This window comes from Onychomys torridus, chromosome 6, assembly GCF_903995425.1.
Source record: "Onychomys torridus chromosome 6, mOncTor1.1, whole genome shotgun sequence".
NCBI lineage: Eukaryota > Metazoa > Chordata > Mammalia > Rodentia > Cricetidae > Onychomys > Onychomys torridus.
In genome coordinates, this window is record NC_050448.1 from 17,660,682 (window position 1) to 17,688,208 (window position 27,527).

At 36.5% G+C, this 27,527-nt stretch overlaps 1 protein-coding gene across 7 annotated transcripts in view; it reads left to right on the forward strand.

Moving 5' to 3' along the window:
• Kiaa1109 (KIAA1109 ortholog) overlaps nucleotides 1–27,527 on the forward strand; it is a 201,653-nt gene that overhangs the window by 159,977 nt on the left and 14,149 nt on the right. For 6 of the 7 annotated variants that reach the window (XM_036190575.1, XM_036190569.1, XM_036190573.1 and 3 more), the window contains 18 exons: nucleotides 5,506–5,721; nucleotides 7,367–7,547; nucleotides 8,065–8,266; nucleotides 9,944–10,105; nucleotides 10,597–10,736; nucleotides 12,132–12,333; nucleotides 13,419–13,619; nucleotides 14,291–14,470; nucleotides 15,234–15,371; nucleotides 16,009–16,266; nucleotides 17,232–17,382; nucleotides 17,895–18,052; nucleotides 18,180–18,372; nucleotides 18,589–18,806; nucleotides 21,372–21,623; nucleotides 23,051–23,254; nucleotides 25,148–25,342; nucleotides 26,289–26,423. In XM_036190575.1, the coding sequence (XP_036046468.1) occupies nucleotides 5,506–5,721; nucleotides 7,367–7,547; nucleotides 8,065–8,266; nucleotides 9,944–10,105; nucleotides 10,597–10,736; nucleotides 12,132–12,333; nucleotides 13,419–13,619; nucleotides 14,291–14,470; nucleotides 15,234–15,371; nucleotides 16,009–16,266; nucleotides 17,232–17,382; nucleotides 17,895–18,052; nucleotides 18,180–18,372; nucleotides 18,589–18,806; nucleotides 21,372–21,623; nucleotides 23,051–23,254; nucleotides 25,148–25,342; nucleotides 26,289–26,423 (3,386 nt within the window). The remainder of the gene's footprint in view (nucleotides 1–5,505; nucleotides 5,722–7,366; nucleotides 7,548–8,064; nucleotides 8,267–9,943; nucleotides 10,106–10,596; nucleotides 10,737–12,131; nucleotides 12,334–13,418; nucleotides 13,620–14,290; nucleotides 14,471–15,233; nucleotides 15,372–16,008; nucleotides 16,267–17,231; nucleotides 17,383–17,894; nucleotides 18,053–18,179; nucleotides 18,373–18,588; nucleotides 18,807–21,371; nucleotides 21,624–23,050; nucleotides 23,255–25,147; nucleotides 25,343–26,288; nucleotides 26,424–27,527) is intronic. The other variant, XM_036190574.1, reaches the window with a different exon arrangement.

Genomic DNA, 27,527 nt, shown 5'->3' on the forward strand with positions numbered 1-27,527 from the left:
TTTTCTGCATCTAGTGAGATGATCATGTGGTTTTTTTCTTTGAGTTTGTTTATATGATGTATTACATTGACAGACTTTCGTATGTTGAACCACCCTTGCATCCCTGGGATGAAGCCTACTTGATCATGGTGGATAATTGTTTTGATATATTCTTGGAGTCTATTTGCCAGTATTTTATTATTTTTGCATCAGTGTTCATGAGGGAGATCGGTCTGTAGTTCTCTTTCTTTGATGCATCTTTGTTTGGTTTAGGAATCAGGGTAATTGTAGCCTCATAGAAGGAGTTTGGTAATATACCTTCTGCTTCTATTGTGTGGAACAATTTAAAGAGTATTGGTATTAAGTCTTCTTTGAAGATCTGGTAGAATTCTCCAGTGAAACCATCTAGTCCTGGGCTTTTTTTGCTTGGGAGACTTTTAATGACTGATTCTATTTCCATAGGGGTTATTGGACTGTTTAAATGGTTTATCTGGTCTTGATTTAACTTAGGTATGTGGTACCTATCCAGAAAATTATCCATTTCTTTTCGATTTTCCAGTTTTGTGGAGTAGAGGTTTTTGAAGTATGACCAGATGATTCTCTGGATTTCCTCATTGTCTGTTGTTATGTCCCCCTTTTCATTTCTGATTTTGTTAATTTGGATGCTCTCTCTCTCTCTGTCCTTTGGTTAATTTGGATAAGGGCTTGTGTACCTTGTTGATCTTCTCAAAGAACCAACTCTTTGTTTCATTAATCCTTTGTATTGTTCTTTTTATTTCTAGTTTATTGATTTCAGCTCTCAATTTGATAATTTCCTGGCGTCTGTTCCTCCTGGGAGACTTTGCTTCTTCCTGTTCAAGGGCTTTCAAGTGTGCTGTCAAGTCACTAGCATGAGATTTCTCCAGCTTCTTTATGTGGGCATTCAGTGCTATGAATTTCCCTCTTAGCATTGCTTTCATAGTGTCCTGTAAGTTTGGGTATGTGGTGTATTCATTTTCATTGATCTCTAAGAAGTCTTTAATTTCTTTCTTTATTTCTTCCTTAACCCATTGGTGATTCAGTTGAGCATTATTCAGTTTCCATGAGATTGTAGGATTTCTGTAGTTTTTTCTGTTGTTGAAATCTAACTTTAAACTATGGTGGTCTGATAGAACACAGGAGGTTATTCCAATTGTTTTGTATCTGTTGAGATTTGCTTTGTGGCCAAGAATGTGGTCGATTTTAGAGAAGGTTCCATGGGGTGCTGAGAAGAAGGTATATTCTTTTTTGTTTGGGTGGAATGTTCTGTAGATATCGATTAAGTCCATTTGAGCCAGAACATCAGTTAAGTCCATTATGCCTCTGTTAAGTTTCAATTTTTCCAATCTGTCCAGAGGTGAAAGTGGGGTGTTGAAGTCTCCCACTATTAATGTGTGGGGTTTTATATGTGATTTGAGCTTTAGCAATGTTTCTTTTACATATGTGGGTGCCTTTGTGTTTGGGGCATAAATGTTCAGAATTGAAACTTCATCTTGGTGGATCTTTCCTGGGATGAGTATGTAATGTCCTTCATCATCCCTTTTGATTGATTTTAGTTTGAAGTCTATTTTGCTGGATATTAGGATGGCTACACCAGCTTGCTTCTTAAGACCATTTGATTGGAAAGTCTTTTCCCAGCCTTTTATTCTTAGGTGGTGTCTATCTTTGAATTTGAGGTGTGTTTCTTGTATGCAACAGAAAGATGGGTCCTGTTTTCGTATCCATTCTGTTAGTCTGTGTCTTTTTATAGGTGAATTAAGTCCATTGATATTAAGGGATATTAATGACCAGTGATTATTCGTTCCTGTTGTTATTTTTTTTTTTTTTGGTGGTAGTGTGTGTGTACTTCTCTTCTTTGGAGTTTACTGCTGTGGTGTTATCTATTGCCTGTGTTTTCATGGGTGTAACTGCCTTCCTTAGGTTGGAATTTTCCTTCTAGTGCTTTCTGTAAGGCTGGGTTTGTGGATAAGTATTGTTTAAATCTGGTTTTGTCTTGGAAGGTCTTGTTCACTCCATCTATGATGATTGAAAGTTTTGCTGGGTATATTAGTCTAGGCTGGCATCCATGGTCTCTTAGTGTCTGCATTATATCTGTCCAGGTCCTTCTGGCTTTCAAAGTCTCCATTGAGAAATCAGGTGTTATTCTGATGGGTTTGCCTTTATAAGTCACTTGGCCTTTTTCCATTGCTGCCCTTAATATTCTTTCTTTATTCTGTATGTTTAGTTGTTTAATTATTATGTGGCGAGGGGACTTTTTTGGGGGTCTAGTCTGTTTGGTGTTCTATAGGCTTCTTGTATCTTCATAGGCATTTCATTCTTTAAGTTGGGAAAGTTTTCTTCTATGATCTTGTTAAATGTATTTTCTGTGCCTTTGAGTTGGTATTCTTCTCCTTCCTCTATCCCTATTATTCGTAGGTTTGGTCTTTTCAAAGTGTCCCAAATTTGTTGGACATTTTGGGTCATGACTTTGTTGGTTTTAGTGTTTTCTTTGAGTGATGAATCTATTTCTTCTACCGTATCTTCAACACCAGAGTTCCTCTCTTCCATCTCTTGAATTCTGTTGGTTATTCTTGCCTATGAAGTTCCTGTTCATTTACTCAGATTTTCTATTTCCAGCATTCCTTCTGCCAGTGTCTTCTTCATTTTTTCTATTTCCCTCTTCAGGTCTTGGACTGTGTCCCTTGCTTTTTCATGATTTTCTTTGAAGGACTTACTGTTTTCTTCTGCTTTAACTGTCTTTTCCTCTAGTTTTTATATCGTTCTTCCCATTTTTTGTTTGTCTGTTCCTCTACTTTATTTTTGATTTCTTCTATATAAGGCTCTAGCCTCTTCATGCTGTTACTTATAAGGTTATTTTCTTCTTCTTCCATTCCGTGATGTTCAGGTCTAGCTGTTGGAGAAGGGCTAGGTTGTGGTGATGCTGTATTGCTCTTTATTTTGTTGTATGTACTTCTGCCTTGATGTCTTCCCATCTCCTCTTGGGTTCGTTCTTGGTCTTATCAGTGTACTTGGTCCAGAGAGAGCTGACAGATTTAGGGAGCCTCTCTCTGGTCCAGATGGGAGTGCTGGTCCAGATGAGAATGCTGGCTGGATAGGAGCTGGGGGGCTGGACTCTGAGTCTGGGGAAGTCCCTGGGGTCTCATTTTTTTCCAGATGGGAACTCCTCTTGTCCAGATGGGAGTTCCTCTGGTCTCTGATCCAGATGGGAGTTCCAGGGCAGGATGGAAGCTGGGGGCTGGTCTCTGATTCTCAGGAAGTTGCTGGGGTCTCAGGCAGATGGATGTGGGGGCAGGGTGTGGAGACTACAGAGTCTGCTTGCAGTCTTGGAAAAGGGGAGCCTTCCTGCAGGGCCCGCCAATTGGCTGGAAACTGGGGCCAAGTTGGGCAGGTCCTCCTGGGATGGCCTATGTCCAGTGGTGGGACCCAGGGGCAGTTGTCTCTCTGGCTATAACCCCAGGCACTCACCTCTGTTCCATATGGGAGTTCCGGGGCGGATAGGAGCTGGGGGTTGGTCTCTGAGTCTCAGGAAGTGACTGAGGTCTTGGGCAAATGGGTGTGGGGGCAGGGTGTGGAGACTGCAGTGTCTGCCTGCAGTCTTGGAAAAGGAGAGTCTTCCCGCAGTGCCCGCCTATTGGCCGGAAACTGGGGCCAAGTTGGGCAGTTCCTCCCGGGATGGCCTGTGTCCAGCAGTGGGACCCAGGGGCAGTTGCCTCTCTCTCTGAATATAACCCCGGGCACTCACCTTGTATTTGTAATTTTTTGAGGAGCCAGTTTCCTCTAATTGTTAGATATTTTATATTCTTGCTACCAATGGAGAAGGATGTAGTTTGTGTAAATTCTGGCCTACTTTTGTTAATAGTCATTTTAACAGTCTGTTCCATTATGTTTGCTTTTATACCATACTATGGGTTTGTTTGCTTTTCTTTGATGGTTAGTGTGAACACGTTTCATATTGCCTGTATGTGTCTGTGTTGAATATTGTTACATCATCTTGAGGAAATGTCTGTTTAAGCTATAAGCTCTTTTTTTTTTTTTTTTTTTTTTTTTGGTTTTCGAGACAGGGTTGGTATAGATTATTATTTTAACTGGGTAACAATTTGTTACATTTGTTTATGCATATGTTTAATTATGTAAAGATATGTTGTATTTGTTTCACCTCACCTGCCTAAGGCACCTCATTGGTCTAATAAAGAACTTAACAGCCAATAGGTAGGCAGGAGAAAGGATAGGTGTGGCTGGCAGGCAGAGAGAATAGACAGGAGGAGAACTCTGGGGAAGAGAGTGAAGAGTGAGAAAAGGAGAAGGAAAGAATGGGGGACACGCACGGGGCAAGAAGCCAGGCAGACATAGAGAAGCAGTGAAAGTAAGATAAATAGAAAGAAGAAAGGCAATAAGCCCTGAGGCAAAAGGTAGATAAAGAAAAACAGGTTAATTTAAGTTAAAAGAGCTAGCCAGAAATGTGCCGAGCATTCAGAACTAAAAGTAAGTCTCTGTGTCATGATTTGGGAACTGATTGGTACCCCAAAAGAAAAAGCCTGGTACACAGGGTTTCTCTGTGTTTCAGCCCTGGCTGTCCTGGAACTCACTCTGTAGACCAGCCTGGCCTTGAACTCACAGAGATCCACCTGCCTCTGTATTAGCCTGGCACAGCTCTTTTTATAATTGGATTTTTTGATTGTTTTTTTTTTTTTTCTGTTTAGCTTTATAAGTCTTTTATAGAAATTAACATCTTGTCTTAATTCATATGCTGCCTTTCACTCTGCTGATTATTTCCTTTGTTCTGGAGACACAGCACTTATTTGGTATGATATAATTCTTTCTGGTTTTGCTTTTATTTTCCTGTACTTTTCAAATTGTGGTGTCTCTGAAATCATTGTCAAGATCAGTGTCATGGAAATTTTCCCCTTTGTTTCCTCCTAGGAGTTTTACCATTGTAGGTCTTTAAGTCTTTAATCTAGTTGGAGGGTTTGGAGGGTTGTTTTGTTTTACTTTTTTTCCTTAGGGATAAGTTCCTGCTTTGTAGTCGGTCTGGCCTGGAACTTGCAATCTTCTTGCCTCAGTCTCCCGAGTGCTGGAATATCAGGATCAGTGTCATCACCAGTTGTGTGTGGTGTTTAGTTCCACCACATGTCAAAGATCTTTGGCATTTTTTTTCTCTTTCTTTCCCTGTTCTTCTGTCTTTTAATAACAACAGGAAGGCAGCATTTAGATTTTATCATTTGTGGAAATGATACCTCTACAAACATAGAGTACGGTTCATACACTGGTATTCACATTCATTAATAGTTGTGATTATGCCTGTGTTTTCATCACCTAGCACCTCAATTCATAGTTGTGGATCCATTAAACCTAGAAAAAAAATTCAGTTAGTATTAACTAGTTGAATAATTTCTGTTATTTTATAAAATAATAAAATTTCTTTACAGACTGTTACTCACATAACATTGAGAAATAGTTCATTAGGAAGACTTCAATTTACTGTAAGTAATGATTCCTTGTTTTCTGCAGACATACCTCTCGGAAGAAAGCAACAGGCTTTGCTGCTGTTCATCAGCTGCTTACTGAACGCTGGCCTACAACACCAGTCAACCGAAGTCTTAGTGGCACAGCAACTGAGAGAAATATTGACTTTGAACTTGATATACGGGTTGAAATTGACAGTGGGAAGTGTGTCCTCCACCCAACCACACTTTTGCAGGAGCATGATGATATAAGTTTAAGAAGGTAAGAGACTAGCTGGAAAAGTTACATGGAAGTCATTAGTTAGAAACACTGTTTATATATCATGAATTATCACAAACTTTCTCCTGTCCAAAACTGGAAATTTTAAAAGTAACTGGTTATAGTTATAGTGGTCATTTTCATAATATGCACTTTTTTAGAAAACATACATATTTTCTGGCAATTAGAAGTGAATATCTGATTTAGAGACTGGTAAATTTGTTAATTATAGATCTTTAGACTGAGGATTTTAGCTCAGTGGTAGAATGTGTACCTATTGAGTGAGCACAGGATTTAATCCAAGTAGCACACACTACATACATATAGACGTAAGTAAAGAATGCTTTGGAATTTTTTTAACAAGCCTGAATTTCTGTCTTGCCTTTGTATTGAATACATTTCTGTTTTAAAAAATGGTTAATGCAGGACTCTTCGTTAAGAATTTTGATGTGTTTACAAAACAAAAAATGACTGGAAGTAGTTATGCAAATAGGGTCTTACTAAATGGAAATACTCAGAATATAATTGTAAGATTACCATTTGTTTCTATCATTAACTAAATGATGATATAAACAGATTTAGCATTAGGTTGTGTTTCTTTGGAGGGGTGTTCCTGTGTGGATGTATGGGTGTGCTCTTGTGTGTGGAGGTCAGAATCAACCTGAGGTATTGCTCCTCAGATGTCATCCATTCTGTGTTGTGAGACAGGGTCTTTCACCAGCCAACAGCTCACCAGGTAGGCTAAGCTGACTGACAATAGAGCCCAAAGGATCTTCCTGTACCTGTGCAGCACTGGGATTATGAGTATGTGTCACCATGATTTATTTTCTGAGCTCTGAGTCTTAAACTCAGGTCCTCATGGTTGCTATTGGAAATGCTTTCCTGGTTAAGACATTTCCTCAGCTCTTTCTTTAAATTTTTCTTTTTCTTTCCTGGTCAAAACATTAATTATGAAAGTAAAGTAACAGTTACTAGTAAGTGAGAGGGTAAAAATGTAAATAAGAATGGCAGAATGCTAACAGCTGTTGAAACAGGTAATAAAGATTCTCCACTCCATTCCCTTTAATTTTATACGTCTGAAATAAAAGCTTTTAATGGTCCATCAAATGAAATTTTTATAAAATAAGAGCTTAAAAACACTTTAGACAATTACAGTATCTCATAAATGTAGTAATGGTTATTGAAGAATAACTGGTAGGCCATTTTAATTGAACCATAAAAGATTGTTAATATTTACCTGCATTTGGTTCATCCTATTATGTTTAAGTGATACAATTGTGAATTTAGCAAAGCATAAAGGCAATTGTGTACGGCTGTACACACTTGTAATTCCAGCATTCAGAAGGTGGAGGAAGGAAAATGCCTGGTCTTAATCATGACCCTGTCACAAACAAACAATACATGCATGCATGCATGCATATATACATACATTCATACATAGAGATAGCTAGCTTTAAAACATATAGTATTATCATTTTTCTAAGACATTAACTAACCTAACTAGAAGTTCTGATCTTTCCTTTTTCTAATTTTTGAATTACTACTTTCCCATTATTGTATAAATAAAAGTTAGCTTTGAAACAAATGAAAGAAAATGTTCAATTTTTTTTTTTTTAAATAACACCCCTTCCCCCTTTTTTTTCTGTAGGAGTTATGATCGAAGTTCTAGGAGTTTAGATCAAGATTCGCCTTCAAAAAAGAAAAAATTTCAAACTAATTATGCTTCTACTACCCATTTAATGACGGGCAAGAAAGTGCCATCCTCTCTACAGACAAAGCCCAGTGACTTAGAAACAACAGTGTTTTATATTCCTGGAGTGGACGTAAAGGTAAAAACCTGATTGTCTGGAATAAGAGACTAGACCATTAATAGCAGTGTTTATTTTCTACCATATATTTTTCTTTTGCTCTTTTTATTAAAACATGAAACTTTCTGACTTAGCTGATGTAGCAATAGTCTGAACATGAGAGTGTCTAAATTGTGGTTTACCATTTTGCTCATACATCTTTTTCTATGAAAGTTTGGCAGAAAGAAGTGATACTGATATTCATACTAGGCTTGCAAAACTTTACCTAGTGTAATTTCATCAATTAACAATGTTTTTAATTTCTAAAATTATTGAATCTAGACTGTTAAGCTCAAAAGAACTTTAAAGATGATCTGGATTGAGCTCTTCGATTTTAAAAAAAAAAAAGGCAAGTAGTTTCCAGAACCTTAAAGCTAACTTACAAAGCTGTAGCTAAGTTTTCAGGCTCCTGAACCAGTGTTCCTCTGAACTACATCTTCTATATTTCATGCTATTTCCTTATCTGCAACAATTTTTATTTTGATTTTTTTAAATACAGTTGCATTACAATTCTAAGACATTAAAGACTGAATCACCTAATGCCTCCAGAGGATCTTCCTTGCCTAGAACACTCTCCAAAGAGTCCAAGTTGTATGGTATGAAAGATAATGCAGCATCTCCTTCTTCTCCTCCTTTATCTTGCACTGTCCAGAGCAAGACTAACACCTTACTTCCTCCCCAACCCCCACCTATTCCCTCAGGTATTTGAGACTGCACTGTATTTTGTCATGTTTGTTGTAAATTTTTAGTCATTCTTCTTGCTCTGTTGAGACTTTTTAATTCCTTTGTTTAAGAAAGAATATAGACTTGTCAGTAGTAACTGTATCAAATCTGTCTGTGGAAGTACAAAACAACTACTTTAGACTCTTTCTTGATAATAATAATCTTCATAAACAAACCACACTTTTAGAACAATGTATATTTTTACCAAAAGGTAGTTCATGTGGTTTAAGTTTGGGAGCTATAGTCAGCCAGGGATCAAATTTATACATTTATGAGTACACTGGGATTACTGACAATTACTAATTATCTGTTGTGACACAACAGGTTACCCAAAACTTATAACCTTAATCACAGTGCCCTATTGATGAAAAAAAAAAGACCCAAGTGGAATTTGGCTTGATGAATCTCAACTCACAGTCTTTAATGAGGTTGAAGTCAAGATGCTGGCTAGGTCACCTAAATACTTGACTAAACTAAAAAGATTTTCCATCCTGTCCTAGTCATGTGACTAGCTGACTGGTGCCCAGTGGGGCATCACAGCTGAGATGAGAGTATTTTTATGATACTGCAGTTAACATCCTTTGAGTGGAATGATAGAAGGAAAAGCTGACTGAACCTGCAGTGCTTAATTGCTTAGCTATAAAAGTCACAGAGTACCACATTTACAGTTTATTACTGATTATACTGACCATTGAGGATGAGAACTAGAACTTGAAAGCCAGCAAGGATCCTTGAAAGCCATCTTGGAAATGACTATCATAGTATATAAATGATACTTTACATATGCATATATGTATTTTTCTATCATTCTGTATGTATCCTATATATTCATATATATATTTTTGTATATAATTCATATATATATGATAGAATCTCTAATATAAGGACTGATAGAGCTGACGATAATTATTAAAGAAGTTTCATTTGGAAATTTGACATGATATACAAACCCTTTAAAATAGTCAATAATGAATCATGGTGACACTACCTAATGCTTACCACTTTTCAGTTGACCAAGCATAGCTAGATCCACTAAGAATGAAACAGATACTAATACTCTATCTTATAAATGGAGAAGTGAGTGTTTATAGATGGGGCATTTTCCTATAGTTATACAACTAATGTTCAAATTGAGTATTAAAGACAAAGTTAGCTAAGACTTTGTTAGATATTTTTATGCATTTTATGAAGCAGAAATACTTGATTAAGAAGAAAGAGACATGGCATCCTATGTAGAGAAGTATTGTCAATATGTATGTACTAAGCATAAGAAATCGAGAAGATGTGATATTTTTCCTCCACTTTCCACTAAATCATATTAGTCAAGATTTGCTATCTTTTCAAGTGAACAAATGGACTAACACCAGCCAAAAACTTATCAAAAGTATAAAGTTGAAGATTTTGTGTAACCTAGCATAACTAAGAATAAACATAGTATTATAAATCATTAATGATATTTGTAGTCTAACATTAATATATCATTTCTATCATCCTATTTTTATTGTTTTCTCATGTAGTCTTAGGTAAAGTACTTTTAATTTAAATTAATTTAATTAAGCTGTCATATAATTCTAATTTCTCATTAACTTGCCGCGTTTTGTTGGGACATTTTCTTGAATTTCATTCAATATACTTCATATTTACCAACATTCTAGCCAAAGGAAAAGGAAGTGGAGGAGTAAAAACAGCCAAGCTATATGCCTGGGTAGCACTTCAGTCATTACCAGAAGAAATGGTTATTAGCCCTTGTCTATTGGACTTTCTGGAAAAGGCTCTGGAAACTATCCCAATTACACCAATTGAAAGGAATTATACAGGTAAGTATTCTGCTCATATGCTTTCTAATTTTAGGTCTTGTTTCATAGACTTTCTCAGTGCTATTATACAATGTTATATATTCCATTATAGAACAAGTTATTACAGAATTGGAGAAGAGCAAGAGAGGTCATCTCATTCTCATTTGCAAGTGGAGAACCCAAGCTGTTTCAAAGCTTTATGATTTTTTTTCAAGGAAACAGCTAGATAGTGACAATATTAATGATTGTGGGTCCTATGTTCATGTGTTTTTTTACAGTGGATTCTCTTTGTAGGCAAGACATAAATGCTGTTTTCTGTGTATAGTGTGTGATGCAGGAAAATTTAATTTTGGGAAATGAACATGAGATTTGAGTGGGCAGGGATATGTAAACAGACAGACTTTCAAAGCAACTTCTGTTGGTATGTCTATGTCAATACTAGTTAGAGATAGGGATCTTCCAGTGGTTTGGCCTTGACATGATCTAAAACTTGAAACTAAATATTTTAACAGCAGTCAGCTCACAGGATGAAGATATGGGGCATTTTGAAATCCCAGATCCTATGGAAGAATCAACAACATCCCTAGTGTCATCTTCAACGTCTGCCTACTCTTCCTTCCCTGTAGATGTTGTGGTTTATGTTCGAGTTCAGGTGATGTGTGTCATTTCTTCATAAAGAAAATATTTTATTTGAAATTTCAACATCATTTCCCTTCAAATTTTTCTGAGTCACAGTTTCACACATGTTTGATATGTCTACAATGGCTTAAAAGTTTGCTAAATCCTGAGAAGTGTATGTAAAACTGCACGTATATGCTTACTATTCTGAGCATTTTCATAGATTAGGATTCTCCATTTTTGAATCTCAATTTTCTATGAAACAAAATTAAAATATGTAAGTTTAAACCTTTTGAAAGCATTTCATCTCTATTAGTGTGGTACTCTTAGTTCTTATCATTATACTTCTTTCTGGACAGATTTACAGTATAATTAAGACACAATAGCACCCACCTTTTATGGAATTTGTGTAACAGTTAATGTAGTTTAAAATATTTTATTCTTTAATGCAATCTTATGAGTACATCCTTTGATTCAATCCATGTGCTAAAGAGGATTAGAAAGATGCTTGTATGCAAACTTCAAGTTCAGTTTACCGTTCAGTTAAAATTTTAAAATCAATCTGTAAGAAAAAGAAAAGTGCTGGTGTCATGTGTTGCAAGTATTTCCTACAGTAACTGTTTGGCCAAAAGATCTCCAGTCTGACACTCTGGAGTGTCTTCATGAAAATATACTAAGTACGTGAAGGTTTGTAAAAACCTTTGTTACTAACACAACAATGTTTTCAATATTTATTTATTCATTTATTTATTTTATTTGTTTATTTGTTTATTTATTTATTTATTTATTTATTCTTTTGGTTCTTTGAGACAGGGTTTCTCTGTGTAACTTTGATGCCTGTCTTGGAGCTCGCTCTGTAGACCAAGCTGGTCTCAAACTCAGAGTTCCGCCTGCCTCTGCCTCCCTGGGATTAAAGGCGTGTACCACCGCCGCCCAGCATGTTTTCAATATTTTAATATGAGATTGCTTCCTTTAAGAGATTTGCAAGAATAGTATGGGCATAAATATGTTTAAGGTTCTGAATTATCCAAATGTCAGTGAATCTTCAAATACTTAGCTTGCTTCATATAAGATCTTAACTCCATAGCCCAGGCTGGCATGTACTCTAGGTTGGCCTTGAACTTTCAGTAATCCTTCTTCCCCTAGGCTCCCTGAGAGCTGGGATTAAAATGAGCCTCTATGCCTAGAATATTTAGATTCATAAAGATTGTACCATTCTGTTAATATATTTTGGTTTATATGCCATCCTTCTGTTTTTGTAAGTTGTGGCATTAAGTTTAATTACTTTTAAATGTCAGATGATTAAATGTAATACATTTGGTATATATATGTTAAAATAGAAATTACATATAACTTTTAGAGTCCAATATGAAATTGTTTTAACCATGAAGTTCCTAGAAATCTTTTTCTCCTGCTTCCTGTTCTTTAGCCTTCACAAATCAAATTTAGTTGCTTGCCAGTATCAAGAGTAGAATGTATGCTGAAGCTACCATCTCTGGACTTGGTGTTTTCTTCAAACCGAGGAGAACTGGACACTTTGGGGACTACATACCCTGCAGAGACCTTATCCCCTGGTGGTAATGCTCCTCAGAGTGGAACAAAGACCTCTGCCAGCAAAACTGGAATACCAGGTATAGAAACACTTAAGTCACCTGATACAAATCCAAGTACTATTTTTAAATAAATTTTAACAGTTATTCATCTGTATTTAAAATAGATTTAGGGAAGCAGAATGTTAGAGAATTGTGACATTTGTAGGAAAAAAAACCTGTAGTAGACCAAAGTTGTAAGTATATTTCATGTTTTAGTAGACTGTGAGTCCCTTTATATATATTTGTAGCTCATCAGTAATTAGATAGCATTGTTGTTGCAGCTTGAGTGCTACTAGAAGCACTATGATAAGAATACTAATAATCTACACATCCATGTGCTTTTGAATGTTTTGTATCATGTTGGAGTTTACATTTTGGGAACAATGGGGTTTACAAATGGCAAATAAGAGATACACTTTTATAAAGATATGTTCTTATAAAAATTTTTACCAAGTAGCACTTGTATTTTTAAATAGTAAATTTTGCTCTCTACCTCATTTGTTTTATGAAAGGATTTATTGTAAATTACAGTTGAGGATTTCTTAATGAGGTAACACTCCTTCTTCACTAAAAGTTCTGTGCCCATAAGTCATATAGAAATACAAATATAAACAATAGCAATATTATCTAGTTTAAGTGGGAATTAACAGTAGAATTGAAATGTCATTAAAATAGCCATTCTTAACCATGGGCAGCAGTTGCCTACCAGTATTGGGATTTCACAACTGAGAGACTTTAACTGGAAACTTATGGGGAAGTAGGAACACTGTGCAAACAACCTGCCAATCTGAAAATCCTTCTTTCTGAAAAGAATTATTTGGTCTAAAGTGCTAGAAGGTTGAGCTTATTAAAGCAAAATATGTGAATGAAATCCTAAACTCCAGTTTCAAGAGAAGCATGAAAGCTGTTGAAGGAACTCAGCCTTCAGATTTGGAAGGAATCACTTGGGTCCTTTTTTTGGGTGGTTATCTTGAATTCAAAATCTTACCCAAATAGCCTCATGGCTTTTGAGAGCATGGTAATGCTTGTAGACTTACTTGTGACTGATGATGTTAAGATGTCTCCTATTTACAAGCTCATCAGGATTCTGTGACTAATGATGTGGGGATGTCTCCTATTTACAGGCTCATCAGGATTAGGTAGCCCGCTTGGCCGAAGTCGACACAGCAGCAGTCAGTCAGATCTGACTGGCTCCAGCAGCAGCTCATCTGGCCTGAGCTTCACTGCATGCATGTCTGACTTTTCCCTGTATGTGTTTCACCCCTATGGTGCAGGGAAGCAGAAGTCCACCGTTTCTGGTCTCACATCCGGATCAGGAGGACTAGGTATATTTACTTGTTTGTGCCTTTTGTTATGTTTTTTAAAGCTTTCTATTCTTAGACTATGTTACCTTAAATAATGGGTATAAACCAACATAGAAGCTTGTGTTTTTCCCTTTTGATAATACCTATTTTATCCCTATAAGTAAAATTACAAAATAAGATATTCAGATAAACTGATTTTATAAGGATTTAAAACTTAAGTATGCTTGTTAAATGATATATATAGTATAATAGCTAAAGATACAAAACTTTTCTTATAATGCATATTTAAATATATTATCAAATTACTTTGCATAAAATTTTAGTCCATAAAAAGTAAATTTTAAAGTATGTAGGTTATGCTTGATAATAAGCCATTATGTAGTAAAATGAAATCTGCATTTTAAAGTTCAGGCCTCATAAATGAATATTTCTTACACTTATACAAGTAAATTCTAACTTTTGTTGTTAAAATTGCCACTCTTGTATAGAGGCTTCAGCCTACCTGAACTGCTGTGAAGAATGCAAATGTTCATTAGATTAGTCTGTCTAATTTCCTAACTTAACCTCTTTTGATTGGTGACATGTTACTGTACGCTGGATAATTTTCATTAACTAGTTGTCTACATACACACACATCTCCTTGTGCATATGCATCTATATGAACGTTTTTCTTATTTTGGTTTTATTCTTAGGGAATGTAGATGAAGAACCCACTTCAGTTACTGGTCGAAAAGACTCATTAAGTATAAACCTTGAGTTTGTAAAAGTGAGCTTGTCTCGGATAAGGCGCTCAGGAGGTGCCTCATTTTTTGAAAGTCAGTCTGTAAGCAAGTCTACAAGCAAAATGGACACTACGTTAATCAATATATCTGGTATTCTATTTTATAATTTTTAATGAAAATATTCTTGTTATTGTAAAAAATTAAACAGTGGCCTCTGTTTTTAAGGTGGATTTGAGCTTAGATGATTTGATGGTGGTGGGAGTTGTTTAAACCATTAACTTAGAGAACTATAAACCAAACTAAAATGGGAATGGTTATAGACCTACCTATCAGTGGGTCAGCTGGCCACCAAGTCTGGGAGTATGGGCTCAGGCACTTGCACTAGAAGTCACTGACATGTCAATCTAAAGAAGCTGTGGAAGAGGAACAGAAGAGAAAAGAAGGGGAATGACGCCAGAACAGAACCCCTGAAGGTGGCCATAAGGGTGCTTTTCATGTGAAAGTTTTTACCCTGGAACAAAAAGAGAAATAAGTACTCCTTTGCAGTACTTGATTTTTGGTTTGCAGTTCTTTTTGTGCAAGTTCATATTGTAGCACATACTGTTGATTTATTTTCCATACTTGAGAGGAGCCCTGTGTTAAACTGAAAGCTTGCCATATAGTTAACCTCGAGAACCTCTCTGGTAACAGTGGTAGAGCCCTAACTTGCTACCTCCCCAAGAAAAGGACACAGAGCTAATGATCTTACAATGCACTGTTTGTGTGTACTTTCAAGAAAGACAATCACTTGTTAGATACAATGTATCTTGGTATTTTCTGGGTTAGAACATTAGGTATCTGATAACTACCATGTAAAGTGTTAAAAGTTCTGGATGTTTGTTCTGAGCTCTAACAAACTTTATTTCTTTATCAGCTGTTTGTGATATAGGGTCTGCTTCATTTAAGTATGATATGCGCCGACTCAGTGAAATCCTGGCATTTCCAAGAGCCTGGTATAGGAGGAGTATTGCAAGGCGCCTGTTCCTTGGAGACCAAACTGTAAATTTGCCAAGTAAGCTTGTTATCGTAATTAGATTTCTTTTAATTTGGCTTAAACAAGATCTATGATTAATAACACAAATTTTGGCTTACTTTGTAAGCTATACCATGTAATTCATTAATTTGTTCTAAAGAATGTCTGATGAGTCCTTCTAACGGCAAGCACTAGGCATTCCAAATAAATCCTCTTGAAGATGTAATAATTTATTCTGTAATCTTTGTAAAATTGCAAGTGCAAGTATACATTTAACTATCCAAGTTAATCATAGTTATGCTTGGGAAAATGAAAATATTGGAGACATACTACCCATGTTGCCTTTATCTCTTTCTTGATCTTAGAAGTTATGTTGAACTGAAGAGGTTGTGGAAGTAAAGAATACAGTTGGTCTGATACAGTAGAAAAATTTACAAAAGTCTCTTGAGTGGGTCTATTTTTCTACCTGTAATGGGACGAGAATATCTGTTCTCATTCAGTTTCTGCCAAAATTAAATAAAGTACAGGATTGTTCTTTGCAAATTGCTTACTGCCATACAGTTGCAAAATACAGAATATGCAATATAGTTAGAAATGGTGTCTGGGTCAAAGAACTTTATCAATTAATGTTCTTCCTATGACTTTTATTTTGTTTTGTTTTCTACTGTTGTACCAGCATCTGGTCCAGGGACTCCTGATTCCATTGAAGGGGTGAGCCAGCACCTTTCTCCTGAGTCATCAAGAAAAGCCTACTGCAGGACTTGGGATCAGCCAAGTCAGTCAGCCTCTTTCACTCATATGCCTCAGTCACCTAATGTGTTCACTGAGCACATGACCAACAGTACCATGTCACCGGGGACAGCAGCACAGAGCCTCAAGTCCCCAGCCTCCATAAGATCAAGGAGTGTGTCAGACTCTTCAGTTCCTCGAAGAGGTAAGACTGCTTTTTTTGTTACCAATAGCCCTCCAGGATTCCTAAGATAAAAATCATATCCACTGGGAAAAGAAAGCAACAACACAAAAACAGCAAATACCAACCACTTCCAAGGACTGCATGTGGAAGAGTTCTGTGGATATCTCTTAGCTCCACAGAGCCATAGGAATTGAGGAGTTGCCATATTGTCACTGTACTCTGTAAGGACAGATCCTTTTAAAACATTCCAGTAATGTTGTTGTAAATGTACCAAAAGAAGGTCTGATAGTGAAGAAATGAAATTATTATTATTATTATTATTATTATTATTATTATTATTATTTTGGTTTTTTGAGACAGTTTCTTTGTATAGCTTTGCGCCTTTCCTGCATCTCGCACTGTAGAACTCACAGAGATCTGCCTGCCTCTGCCTCCCGAGTGCTAGAATTAAAGGCATGTGCCACCACTGCCTGGCCAGAAATGAATCTTTATATTGATTCAGTTGTCCATTTATTTAGTTAGTGTTTTTTCAACTCATGAGTGCTGGTGTTGTCTTTGTGTTTGTGCCTGAATGTATCAAAATGAATTGATACAGTTCTTCACACAACAGAGAATAAAATATAATGAGCAAAGTCAGTACTTGATTTATGCACTGAGTCCATTAGATAAGTGCCAGCTACCCAGCCAATGCCGCATTTCAGAATGGTCCCTACCTTTGAGTCTTCTAGTTGACTGAAACACTTTTAAGTTTTCTCTTTTATAAAGAAAATCCTAGGTAATGAAATACCTGTGCAGCTATATCCCATACATACCAAAATTCCCTCATCTCACCTGTTTTAGAAGCCATATGGCAACTATTAGACATTTGGTCTGGTACAAGAAGCTCATGTTCACCTTGTGAATTATGGAAAACAGTGGGTTGTGCTTTGTAATAAGCTTTGCTTTGTGTGAATCAGTACACATTTAATTTTTTTTTCTACCTTTAGATTCAATTTCAAAAACATCAACACCTGTTAACAAATCAAACAAAGCAGCAAGCCAGCAAGGGACTCCGTGGGAGACACTTGTTGTATTCGCTATCAACTTGAAACAACTAAATGTTCAAATGAATATGAGTAATGTCATGGGAAATACAACGTAAGCTATTTAGATACAAAGAAAATATATTTAATAAAATTTAAATTTTCTTACAGTGTTATACAGCAGTTCAAACCCTTTTAAATGTGAATATAGTGGGTAAAAAGCTATAAACTTTTTATTCTGGAAAACGGCTTAATTGTAAGGATACTGTAGTGCAAACAACATAAAACATATTCCCAACAGAAAATTATAAGGAAATAGGATAATTTTCTAGCTAGAAAGCTTCATTAGTTTTAATATTCAAACATCTACCACATAGTTTTTAGTTAAGTTCTATGTTGAGCTGGGTATGATAGATGTATGGCCACCCATCCCAGCACTCTTAGATTAGAGAATCTTGAGTTTCAGTATTCAAGATCAGCTTCAACAACACTGTGAGGTCCAGACTCAGAGAAAGGAAGAAATGCTTCATTGTCAAATTGGATCTTCTACTTAATAATCTGATTTAGCTACTGTTTTTAGTTTATGACAACCAACCACTTATATAACCATCTTTTCCTTCTTTTTAGTTGGACAACTAGTGGTTTGAAAAGCCAAGGCCGGCTTTCTGTGGGAAGTAACCGTGATCGAGAGATTAGCATGTCTGTTGGTCTGGGAAGGTCACAGTTAGATTCCAAAGGAGGAGTAGTTGGTGGGACCATCGATGTTAATGCTTTGGAGATGGTTGGTATGTTGAAATTTCACACTAACATATCCTCAAACGTTATATTGGAAAAAAATAAAAGTTTTAGAAAGTTAATTTTGGTAAGTTTTTCTATTGATTTCTATGGAAAGTAATTATTGTTTTTATTTAGCTCATATTTCTGAACATCCAAATCAGCAACCCAGCCACAAAATACAGATTACCATGGGTTCTACTGAATCTCGGGTTGATTACATGGGCTCAAGTATCCTCATGGGTATCTTCAGCAATGCTGATCTTAAGCTTCAGGATGAATGGAAAGTAAACTTATATAACACCCTGGATTCAAGCATGACTGATAAAAGGTATTTATTAGAATGCCCCCTTCTGAAAACTTTATGTGACTACCCTTAACATTTTTTAACATTCAGGATGGGAGGGATAGTTCATTTTTTTTCTGCAGATTAATTTTATATTATATAACTAAAACAAATGAAAAGGTGGGCAGGGAGGATAATTATTCTTGTATTATTTACTGTCTTCTGTGAAATTTATGGTACATATTCTATTTCATACTCTAGTGAGATTTTTGTGCATGGAGATTTGAAGTGGGATATTTTCCAAGTAATGATATCAAGATCAACCACACCAGACCTGATAAAAATAGGAATGAAGCTCCAGGAATTTTTCACACAACAGTTTGATACCAGTAAACGAGCTCTGTCAACCTGGGGACCTGTTCCTTATCTTCCACCCAAGACAATGACTAACAACCTGGAGAAAAATTCACAAGAACAATGTAAGAATTAGAATTCAATATTGATGTATTCTTTATCTTCCCTGGATGTATATTCTTAAGTAACACATTTATATGCCACACTTAGAATATATCCTATGGGTTCTCCATCCCATCCACTCAGCACTGACTATGCTCCAGGTGATGGCATCAGCTGCCCTCCACCACAGTTTACCTGCAGCATACCTGCTGTGTGACAGTATTATATTCTGATTTGTAGAATGGGCTGAGGAGTCAGAATAACTGAGTCTGTCTTTTAACTTTGATACTAGACAGGTTATTATCATTCATGTAGTAATTCGGACATTAGTTTGTATTTATTAAGCAACAATCATATGCTTTGGTACTTCTCTAGTTACAAGAGTTGCAACATAATGATCATTCCCTACCTCATGAACCTTACATTCAAAGAGGAGGGGAAGACTATAAAATGAATAAATGACATGATTTTAGGTAGATAGGATTATTGAAAAACAAAGCAAGGGGAGGCTATAAAGAAGGCTAAGGTGGAAGAATGGCTATTTCAGAAAAGATGATTGGGAAGCCTTTTCTGAAGTGACATGTTGGTAGAAATGAGTTAGTGGTTGAAAGAACTGAGATAAGATGTGGGAAAAAGTTCTAGGCAGAGGGCAATGGAGATGTGAGACCCCTATTGTTCCTCACAGAGTTGGTTTTTTTGAGAATCATTGCTGGACCTAGTAAGACAGTTCTCTAATCTCAACTACTTGGGAAATTGAAGCAAGAGGATCACAAGTTCAAGGCCTGCCTAAGCTACAGAACAAGTTCAAGTCCAGCTTGGACAACTTAGTATGTAAGACCCTTTTTCAAAAGAAATGGTCACAGTGGTCTGGGGGTGTAATTCAGTGTAGGGCTCTTGCCCAGCATGTTCTCATGGTGGCTTGGGGTTTTGTGGAAATGAGAATCATTAAAATAACTGATGACCAGAGCAGAATTATCAGTAAGAAAAATATTGGACATTAATTTGGATACAGGTCATAAATAAAGTTTTTAATATGATGAGTAAGTATTCTAGAGTCTTTAAGAGATTTGGTATTGTTTGGTTTGCCTTGTCTTAAAATATTTCTTTTCAAGTTTCAAAACATCACCATGGCTAACTATACAGAACAGACTATATAGGCAGTTAGGAATGGACACAAGGAGGACATTGTGAGAATCCCTTAACTAGGGTGACAGTGGTAAATGTGATGAATAGTAGGCAAAATGATGAAAACTCTTAATTGGTTTATTTACTTATGGTTTAGATGTTTTTGTTTGTTAGACAGGGTCTCTCTACATAGCCATAGCTGACCTGGAACTAAGAGTGTAGACCAGGCTGGCTTCAAACTCAAATTCAGCTGCATCAGCCTCCCAAGTGTTGGGATTGAAGACATGCACTACTATGCCTAGCCTAACTCCTTAATTAATTTTTTTAACACAGAAATATGTGTGTACATTGAAAGGAAACTAGAAAATATAAACAAGAATAAAACATATTCCTTCCTTAAAATCATCACTATGAAACAGCTTAGGCCTTATATGTAGATATTTTTCTACATATTTGCACTTTTTTTCAGCCAAAGTGTCACTTACCCTTTCCTACACTCCAGCTTTCTATTTTGCCAGTTAGTTTTATCTCCTCTGGCTTCCAGGGCATATTCAAACTTCATGGCTGACCCATAAATATCAAGTAATTTGTCCAAACCATGTTCGGAGCTTAAATCTACTTGTTACCTATCTTTCCTCCCCTTTAGTTTGGCGTATTTCCTTTTTTATGACTGCACTCATTAAACAGACATGGCCAATTGTCTGCAGGACATCCTCCTCTTTTCAGTGACTTCTTTGTGGTGTTATTTTCTTATTTCTCTAGGCCTTTATATTCCTTTTAAACAGTATTGTTAGCAAGCATGTGTAAATTGCAGTTTTGTACAAAGTATATGGTTTACTTTCTTTTGAAAAGTCCTTGTCAAGAGAAATAGTCACCAGATTTTGAGAATTGTTTTAAAGAAAATGTGCCAGTTAAACACAAAGCATGATCCTTGGTAGTGTTGAGATAAGAATGGTAAACAGCCAAAAAAGACATTACTGTAATGAGTGGGGGTTGGGGAGGTGACTCTGAATTCTGTGATCAACTAGTACTTCTCAAATATTAATGTGCATCTATAACCTGGAAATCTATATTTTGACAGTGTTAAGGAATAAACTCAGGGGCTTGTACATGCCAAGCAAATTCCTTCAGAAAGCAAATCTGATAGTGGGACTTAAGAATACAGAGTTCTAACGAGCTCCTAGTGTGCTGATGGTGCTGGTCCTCTGACCTCACTTTACTAGAAAACACATAGGAGAAGAAAACATTCTTCTCATTCCTGTTGTTTACCTATGAAGAGTTGTTAAGCCTGATTGATAATTGCTTGTTATTGTTGTGTAGAAATTGTATAAAATGCCATATGAGCTCTTTGTAAGTCAATCAGCATTATATAGAGTGTAATGTATAATGTACCCACCTCTGCCTTTTGCCCTGCTCAGATGCTTGAGACAATTTATGACAAATATTTCTTGGTTCTCTTGTAGTGCTTGATGCTGCGCACCATCGACATTGGCCTGGGGTGTTGAAGGTGGTATCTGGATGCCATATATCCTTATTTCAGATTCCATTACCAGAAGATGGGATGCAGTTTGGAGGATCCATGAGCTTACATGGAAATCACATGACCCTGGCTTGTTTTCATGGTCCAAATTTCCGTTCAAAATCCTGGGCCCTTTTTCATTTAGAAGAACCAAATATCGCCTTTTGGACTGAAGCTCAGAAAATCTGGGAAGATGGTAAACTGGCACATTTCCAGCTTTTATTCCTTGCTATCTTCTGGCATGATCATAAATGACTTATGTAATTTTTCTTTCTTAGATCTTTTGTTAATTAATTTTTAAGGGTGTGTGTCTGTATGTATGGTGTATGTGTTTTTATATGGTGTGTGTGAGTGAAGGCATGCTCATGCACACTGTGCTTGTGGAAGTAAGAGGACAACCCTTGGTGTCAGTCCTCACCCTCCACCCTTTTCACACTACGCTAGATGACTCATACTAACAGGAATTCTGTGTCCACCTCCTATCTCACTATAGGAGCCCTTGGGATTAGTGACACACTTTACTGTATCCAGCTTTTCATTGGATCTGGGGATTCAAGCTCAGGACCTCATACTTGCATGTGCTTTACACTCTGAACCATCTCTCTGACTCCTTTGTGCTTTTGTTTGTTTGCAATTATTTATTTTGAGAGGGACACATTTGTGCTATAGCACATGTGTGAAAGTCAGAGAACAGCTTGAGGAGCTGGGTCTTTGGGGTTAAAATCAGGTTGTCAGGCTCGAGAGCAAGTGCCTTTATCCCCTGGACCATCTCCTTAGCCCCTTTTGAGTTTTTATTGGAGAAATTATCTCTTTGTTATGCTGTACCTAACATCAGGGGGTGAATTCATTGCCAGTGAATCAGCATCTCTAAAGTCTAGACTTGTTAAAGAAATATCTAAACATACTTCTCAACTTGCTGTCTTACTCCATTACTTAAATTTAGTGCCTCTGTGACAGGCCTTAGCATGATATGTAGAAATATTCCTTGTAAAAGCATGAAGACAGTAGCAGTTTGAGGAGATTCTCTGTCAACTGGAGTGAGTTATAGACACGAATTGCTACAGTGATAGATAGAACCCTGGAAGGCCACACCTTCAGGAATATTTGAGCAGCACAAATTGGTCTAGATAGTTTTTTTTTAAAAAAGGATACCAAAACATGTACAAAATCCTCAAATAACTAATGAAAATACTTACAAAGACCAGTTCCTTTGAGCAATTTCCTATTCAGTGTCTTGTTTTGTTTGGCTTTTTGATAATACCTTACTCTTTAGCCTGGGTTGTCCTGTAAGTCATGATTCCCCCACCCACACCCACCCCTCCACCCATCCCACCCTACCCCCTTACCCCCCACCCCCATCTCTGCTTCCTGAGTGCTGGTATTGCAAGTGTGCACCACTGCCTGACCCACTCAGTGGTTTCTTAACAAAATGGTTGATGTCCTTCATCTCACTGGGATAAATCCACTTAACTAAAATAACTATTTGTGGGCTTTCTCATTTACTTAGCCTTCTTACCTATCTGTATACAACTTCACTAAATCTATTACTCTGAAGCCACGGTTATTTTTTTAGATATAAATACAATTTATCACTTTTAGAAACGTATTTTTCTTGTGCTTTAGGCTCTTGTGATCATTCTACATACATTGTTCAAACACTGGATTTTCATCTGGGTCATAATACCATGGTTACCAAACCATGTGGTGCTCTGGAAAGTCCCATGGCAACAATAACCAAGATAACAAGGCGTCGCCACGAAAACCCACCTCATGGAGTAGCAAGTGTAAAAGAATGGTTCAACTATGTCACTGCCACAAGGAATGAAGGTTAAATATTTAGCTTTTATTGGGCTTATTTTGTTTTTCTATTTTGAGCTCTGTCAGCTGTTTAGAATATAAAGTAGAGTTCAAGTTTTCATGTCCTGATACAGTTTTCATTTTATTTCTGTTGATACATGAAGTGATTATTTAATACAGGAATCACCAGCCTCGTAGTACAGCATTTTATAGGCTTAGATAAGATATAACTGAAACCATCCTAAATAAATTGGTTTTAAACAAATTAAATTCGTTGTATTTCAGAACATTTGGGAAATATTTTAGGAATTATTGGGAAATGTTTTATAGTTATTCTAAAAATTGGGAATTTGAGAAATTTATTATATGGCTAACTAATAGAATGCCAAAAATGTAAGGTTCTTCTTACCTGGGATAAAATTTCAGTAATATTATTCCTGTCAAGTCATAATTTTAAAGAGAATGCTTTGAATGAATTTTTCATCTACTAGACCAGTTCTATGGTAATCTGCCAGGTGATTCTTTGATTTCTTGGGTTTGTGTTTACAACATGGCTTTTATCAATCATCTGGTATTTGGAAAACTGAATAAATTAAGGCATGTTAGGATTTAATGTTTTCCTTAAAAATGACCTTTCTAAATGAAAAAGATTAGTTGTACCATGTGATTTTAGAATAGCTTTCAAGAAATAGGCAGACACAATGGATGAGTAAAAATATGTTAATAATAAAAGAGGGCTCAATGGTGGTGCACACCTTTCATACCAGCAGGAAGGCAGAGGCAGATGGATTTCTGAGTTCAAGGCCACTCTGGGATGCACAAGATTGATCCAGTCTAAAAGAGAAACAGAGCCAGGCAGTGGTGGCACATACCTTTGATCCCAGCTCTTGGGATCTCACACCTTTAATCCTAGCACTAGGAAGGTGGAGATAGGAAGTGATATGGCTGAGTGGAGAGAGGAATGTAAGGCAAGAGGAGACAGCAGCTCACTACCCTTTCAGGCTGAGGATTAGGTAGAGACTAGAAGTCTTTCTAGTTCTGCTTCTCTGATCATTGAGCATTTCCCAGGTATCTGGCTCCAGATTTTATTAAGACCAATTAGGATTCGTGCTGTACAGCCTGGTCTACAGAGCTAGTTCCAGGACAGCCAAGGCTACACAGAGAAACCCTGTCTTGAAAAACAAAAATGAATAAAAGAAAGTGAGAGAAAATTAGGTGATGTATGGCCTTTGACTATTATACATTTGGAATAGTTTTATTGTTGTTGAAAAGATTCTCTTTTAACTAGAATGTTACAGGTAGCTGTTTGTATAGCTACAGCAATAATCTTCACAAATATAGTGTAGTCACATCTTCTGAAAAATAAGGACTTCTACATAATTTTAAGGGTCGGGATAATATTTAGTGTTCAATCTGTGTAGACTATTGGGTTTAATAAAATCCAACTTCAGACATGATTAAAATTGAGGGTAATAGTCACATTAAAACTGGAGAAACCAAAACTAGTTAAGTATTGTGTTTAACCAAACTTCACATTGCAAATTGTGGCTTTGATAACAATTAAGTATATGTGCACATTTCTTTTTAAGAATATGATTATTTCCAATTTGTAAGGTGATGAGTTTAATATATTATAGTGTCTTTAAAGCCATCCTTTGTACAGCTTAGATAAATTTATTACTCAGAGGCCACAGTTATTTGCCTGGATCTAAATACATTTTATCACTTTAAGAAACATATGTTTTGCTTTGGTTTTTGTTCTTTAGGTTTTGGGTTTTTTGGTGGTGGTTTTGTTTTGTTTTGTTTTGTTTTGTTTTGTTTTGTTTTGTCCATAGGCTCTAGGGATCATTCTACATTGTTTAAATGCAGTGTGTTGACAGTGCCCTTTGGTTTAACTTAACCCTTACTGTTTTATATGTGTAGAGCTAAACTTACTTCGTAATGTTGATGCTAATAACATGGAGAACAGTACTACTGTGAAGAATTCTAGTTTGTTGAGTGGATTCAGGGGAGGTTCTAGCTACAACCATGAAACAGAGACTATCTTTGCATTACCAAGGATGCAGCTTGAATTTAAATCAATTCATGTTCAAGAACCACAGGAGCCTTCATTACAAGGTATGTGGATAAAGAATCTCTAGTCTAAACAGTACTAAGAAAATTCTAAAGAAACTTCAGATTACTGCTCTCTTACCACAGGTTATTTTGGTATATTAATTATAAAACTAATGATATAAGTCAATTTTATGTTCTTACCAGATATTCATGGCCTTTGGTAAATTATTTAGCCTATTTGTGCCTTTTCTTCCAAGTACTGGGAATAATATTTGAACTTAATTAAAAGGAACAATAACACATTGTAGAAATTTTTAATAGATGTGGTGATATATTGTGTACCCTAATAAAACTTATATGGGGTCAGAGAACAGAACAGCCACTAGTTTAGACATAGAGGCTAGACAGTGGTAGCACACACATCTTTAATCCTATCACTAAGGAGGCAGAGATCTGTCTGGATCTCTGTGAGTTCAAGGCCACAACTGGAAACAGCCAGGCAGTGGTGGCACACACCTTTAATCCCAGGACTTGAGATCTCATATTTTGCTTGGGAAAGACACATGCCTTTAATCCCAGGAACTGATGGCAGGAAGCAGAAAGGTATTATAAGGCATGAGGACCAGGAACTAGAGACTTCTAAGCTTTTAGACTTTTTAGCAGCAGTGCAGCTGAGATCCATTCAGGTGAGGACTCAGAGGCTTCCAGTCTGAGGAAACAGGATTGGCTGAGGAGTTGGCAAGGTGAGATTGGCTATAGCTTGTACTGTCTCTCTGATCTCTCAGCTGTCACCCCAATATCTGGGTTTTTTATTAATAAGAACTTTTAAGATTCGTGTTACAAATAGATTATCTAAAGATAGTCTATAAATCATGCATATAGCAATTGCTCATTTCTTTATAGTTACACTTCAAGTAGATGCATTTACATGGATCTATGTAAATCTTTGTTAATGGGAAGAGGCCTTGTTCCTGAAATTTTTTACTATAAAAGAACTTCATCATTGCAGATGCCAACTTGAAACCCAAGGTGGAATGCAGCGTGGTGACAGAGTTTACTGACCACATTTGTGTGACTATGGATGCAGAGCTCATCATGTTTCTCCATGATCTTGTGTCAGCATATCTGAAAGAGAAAGAAAAGGGTGTGTTGCATATTTTTATTTTCTTCTTTTCAATTTACAGGAAAGGCAGGTATCGGTGGATTATCATGGAGCATGTTTTTGTGGCCCTAGTGACAGAATGAATGGAGCATGTCTTTTTCCTCTGTGGGCTGCAAATGCCAAGAAAAAGCATTGCTAAGATGAAATGACAGATTTCCTGAGTATCTGCTGGATACATGGCACCCTTAACTTTGTTTTCACATTTATTTATTTTGGTTTGAGGGCGGGGGTACATCATGGCATACTTTTAGAGGTCAGAGGACAGCTTACAGGGGTCAGTTCTGTCCTTCTACTGTGGTGTTGGTGAAAATCAGATTCAGGTCATCAGCCTTGGTGGCAAGCACCTTTACCTGCTGAGCCATCTGACTAGCCTACAATGGAACTCTTTTTAATCATAAGGTGTTTCTTGCTTTATAAGAGTTTGGGGTTGGGTTTTTTTGTTGGTGGTATTGTTGTTGTTTCTTTGTTTTGTTTTGTTTTTAATAGGGACTGGAAAGATGGCTCGGTGGTTAAGTGTTCTTGTTTCTCTTCCAGAAGGCCTGAGTTTAGATCCTAGCACCCAAGTCAGGTAGCTCACAACAATATACAGTTCCTGCTCCAGGACATCAGATACCCTCTTCTGGCCCCTGCCAGTACACGTGTATACACACAAACACACACATATACCATACATACACATAAATAAAAATAAAAAAATAAATATTTTCTTCAAAGTTTCTAAAAATAAGAAAGTCTGAAGTTAAGCTTTATAGATGATTTTTGCAAAGTGGGGTGGAGAATGGAGGAAATACTACAGATTTAAGTAAGATAACTGAAGGAATAGCTACCTAATAAAGTTGCATTGTTTTATGCCTAGCATACAGTTGAAGAAACTAAATTTAGTAAGGAGACAAATATGTGCAGAGAACATTTTAGTTTTATAAATAAATTACTTAGACCTTAATGGCCCAGTTTTGATTTTATGAGCTAGATAATATTTGTTTCTTTACTGGCACATAAATGTTGACTCATTAAGAAACATACAGTGACCCTAATAACCTATTTGGAATCGGTTCAATGTATTGTAGTCCTCCATAGCTATTGATG